This window comes from Populus nigra, chromosome 1 (assembly GCF_951802175.1).
Source record: "Populus nigra chromosome 1, ddPopNigr1.1, whole genome shotgun sequence".
NCBI lineage: Eukaryota > Viridiplantae > Streptophyta > Magnoliopsida > Malpighiales > Salicaceae > Populus > Populus nigra.
The window spans coordinates 38173655-38177467 of NC_084852.1; the positions used below are offsets into that span (position 1 = coordinate 38173655).

Consider the following 3813-nt stretch of genomic DNA (forward strand, 5'->3'; position numbering starts at 1 on the left):
TACGTAGATCGGATGAAGAAATGTTGATATGCTATTAAAGGTTAAAACGGAAGTCATGTGGTAGAGAAAAGAACCAAAATTAGATCGCTTCAAAACGAGAAAAATGCTTTAGAATTTTAGTAAAGGAAATCCCGGGACGCAAGTTCTTTTGAATAAAATCATGTCAGCAAGGTTCCGCATCACAGAATTTCCAGTTTTAAGTCCTTCATAAAGGAGATACAATGTAACCTTGCAACGATAGCAGTCCCTAACACAGTCCATTGTTTGACAAGCTAGAGCACAAATGAAGAAGCTCCAGCTGAACCTACCCCAGACATCAAATTTCTGCGTCAAGAGAAAGATTACTACTTGACTGAAGACTGCAAAATCCAATCCAATACCATCTCAATCCATCAAATTACTGAAATTCTAATACACCTTCTCCTTCGCTGATGTTTAACAGGAATATCACAATACACGCGAATCAAACCCAGAAAATTGATCAGGTTTTAACTTAGGTATATACATCAAAAACAGACAGAAAATAAACACAAAAATAGCCATCTTCAATTCATTCATATAGCTCACCAGTTCAGCCCCTCAATTTGATTTTCCCCAAACTCAGAGAGTTATACTAAAACAGCTACAAAGAAACAATACTATTGTACAGGGCTTGTGCCACCAGGGGCGCCTTAAAACGTCCCATAAACCTACAACATTAATAAATAAAGTCGGAACCTGTAATCTTTACCAGGATCTATCCCAACTGCTAATTGCATTTGTTGTTCTGTTCAATGCCTATTGGACGCCACCAACATTTGTTGATATGGCTACCCTAAGCTCTTCTTGCGTGTAAAACCGACTCCCCATCTTCACCGTGGCTTGCTGGATCATCAAATCATTCATCACAGACACATTGGCATACTGAACATCAAGGTCCAGGTCTCTCAAAGCCGACATTAGCCTAGCAGCAGGGTGGTTCTTTTTACAACATTGGATTCGTATCATAGCATCCCATCCACTTATCTTCACATCGATATCCATGTCTATCAGTTTAACTCCTTGGCTATTAGACATCTTGAGCTCCTCTTTAGGTGGAGGACTTGAATCCTTGCTTACTAACTCCCTCTTCATTGATTCCACTTGCTTCTCCAACTCCTCCTTGCTAGACTCGGCAGATTGCAGCTTCGTTCTAAGCTCGTCGATATATGATATGGCATCCCCAAGAAGTGAAGCTTTGTCCATCTTTGATACATTAGGAACCACAGCTCGCAGTGCATAAAACCTCTGATTAAGTTTCTCTCTTCTTTGCCTCTCTGCTTCAACATGATTCAAAGGCTCTTCTCTTCCATTGGCAGGTTTCCTCCCTCGTTTTCGTGGCCTCTTTTCTGGTTCCACAACCCTGCTGCTATCCGCCTCCTTTACAACCGAAGCCTCAAGATCAGAGTGATCTGAATCCCCTCCTGTCCCGCCACTGGATTTCAGGATACAAGAAGGTAAAATCACACCAGAAGTAAATGAAAGCATCCCTTCTTCATTACCACCTGATCTCTTCTTCTTATTATTCTCCTCTGTCACGAAACCCGAATAGAAATTCCCATTTGCACTGGAAGCAGTCCTCTTACTCTCCCCAAAATTCAATATCTCTCCAGATTCTGGCTTCGTCAAATGGGAATTTCCATTTCTAACACTACTCCCATCATATGTGCTGCACTCCCCAAAATTCAACTCTCGAGTGAAAAGACTTTGAGCATGAATCGGCTGCTGTTGATGATTCTGAGCATGATGAATTCCACCCAGATGATCAGTCAAGCTACTCGAACTCTGATTAGAACTATGATGATTGTTCTTGTTTTGATCATTCCCGTTCAGATTCCAAGGAATCCCACCATTTCCATCTTTAGTTTCTGGATCAGTAAGCCAAAACGAAGACGGGTCGTTCTCACCCTGATCAGTATTTGTAGTTCCAATCGGCCAAGAAACCACCTCCAAACTATTAAAATCGAACAAAACCCTAACCTTATTCATCAGATCCGAGCTTTGAAAAATCAATTCAGTAGAACCCAATTCAACAACACCACTGGCAGACGGTATACAAACTAAAGTCTGTAACCCAAAAACCTGACCCTGCCTGGCTCTTTCACACGGCGAAGCCCCCAACCTCTCCGACCCAGCAACCCAAACCGGACTCCCATTGAAAAGAGCTTGACCAGGTAACCCACTTCCATTAACGAAAGACTGAGTCATGCTAACAAGAAAAAACCACTCAGTATCAGTAACCTCTTCATCGATAGCATCATCAGTAACAGAATTAGGCCCAGCAATCAACGAATTCAGCTTACGGAGCACCGTTTTACGATGCTCCTGTTCAACAGCTGATGATGCCGAATTTCTCGTTCTAGTTTTTCCTTTATCTTCCTCCCCTTTATAATATCCGTCACCCCATCCTAGGACGGAGGCGCCAGAACAATCATAAGAGGATTGCCAGAAAATAGCATAAGCCCAGCCCTCACGCGCGCCTTCAATTAATGTCTGAAGGCGTTGCTGGAGTGTTTCTTGGTTCAACATGGTTTTCTCAGATGGCTGTGCTGCTGCTGATGGCGTGGAAGTGGAGGCGGAAGATTGCGGAGGCGGTGCCCAAAGAGAAGAGAGATCGGAGGAGTTCATAAATGCTTCCATTACAGACGCGTTGTCGTCCGTCCATAGATTCATTGTCGGCGGTAGACGGTAATCAGTCATCCCAGAAAGCAGATGTGTTTTTTTTTTTCGAAGGGAGATAGGTTTGGGGTTAAAGAGTTTGTTTTCGAGTGAGAAAGTGGTGAAAATAAGCTATTTCAGAGAGAGAAAGTTGTGTTTTTGGCGGGGATTTGTTTCAGAGAGAGGGGTTGCTGTGGTGGTGGTGGTGGTGGTGGTGGTGGTGGTGGTGGAGGAGGAGGAGGAGATGGAGAGGAGAGGAGAGGAAGGTGAGCTAGAACTTGGGGAGCATTTGGGTTTGGGACTTCTTGGTATGAATTTGAGCTTAAATTTTTTTAGAGTTAAGTTGAGAATAGGAGTGGAAAGTGAGAGTGGCAGTTTCTAGGAAGGAAAGGGTCGCCGATTAATTCACGAGATTTTAGAGTGGAAGGGAAAAGGCTGGTGTTAACGTGATATCATTCTACAGCTCTAGACCGAGCTAGGGTTAGCCTTATGTTATGCATTGGAAGCACGTGGGTATTACGTGGCATATTTCTGTTCGTATTTAGATAGTGTTTTGACTGAGGTTGAGAAGAATTTTGTCAGCAATATTATTAAATTTAATAAAGTGATTCAATTTTAAAAACTGTGAATACAGCTTAGTTAAAATTCTAATGGAGAGTTTTTTGGAAGTTATTTTTTAAAATATTTTTTATTTAGAAAAATATATTAATAATATTTTTTATTTTTAAAAAATTATTTTTAAGATTAAAATATTAAAATGATTTAAAAATATTAAAAACATATTAATTTAAAATAAAAAAAATTAATTTTTTTCAAAAACACTTTTGAAACACAGTGTCAAATGCACATTAAATTATACGAGACAGCTTACCCAAAATAAATTATTTAATTTAATAAGGTGAAAGATAATTTAGATAATTGATAAACATAAGCTATAGTTTTTTTAAAAAAATTAAGATAATAATTTTTTATATATATTATAATGATGTCAAATTAGATTGATCTCGGTCCTAGTTATAAAACCCGGTCTAGCCCAGCTCGGCGGATTGATCCAGTGGCTGAATCGGTCCAGGTTTAATAAAAGATTGGCCGAGGCAACAGCCCGGCAAAACCCGGTCGACCAAGTGCGTCAACCAT

At 40.4% G+C, this 3813-nt stretch overlaps 1 protein-coding gene across 1 annotated transcript; it reads right to left on the bottom strand.

Moving 5' to 3' along the window:
* Window positions 1-524: 524 nt before the first annotated feature.
* Window positions 525-3122, bottom strand: LOC133674732 (transcription factor MYC2). Its single transcript, XM_062095939.1, has one exon. The coding sequence runs from the start codon at window positions 2716-2718 to the stop codon at window positions 778-780; it is 1941 nt and encodes a 646-aa protein (XP_061951923.1). The 5' UTR covers window positions 2719-3122; the 3' UTR covers window positions 525-777.
* Window positions 3123-3813: the final 691 nt, after the last annotated feature.

What these genes read in the sequence shown, in the direction of transcription:
- LOC133674732 (XM_062095939.1), bottom strand. Translation starts at nt 2,718, where the DNA reads ATGACTGATTACCGTCTACCGCCGACAATGAATCTATGGACGGACGAC.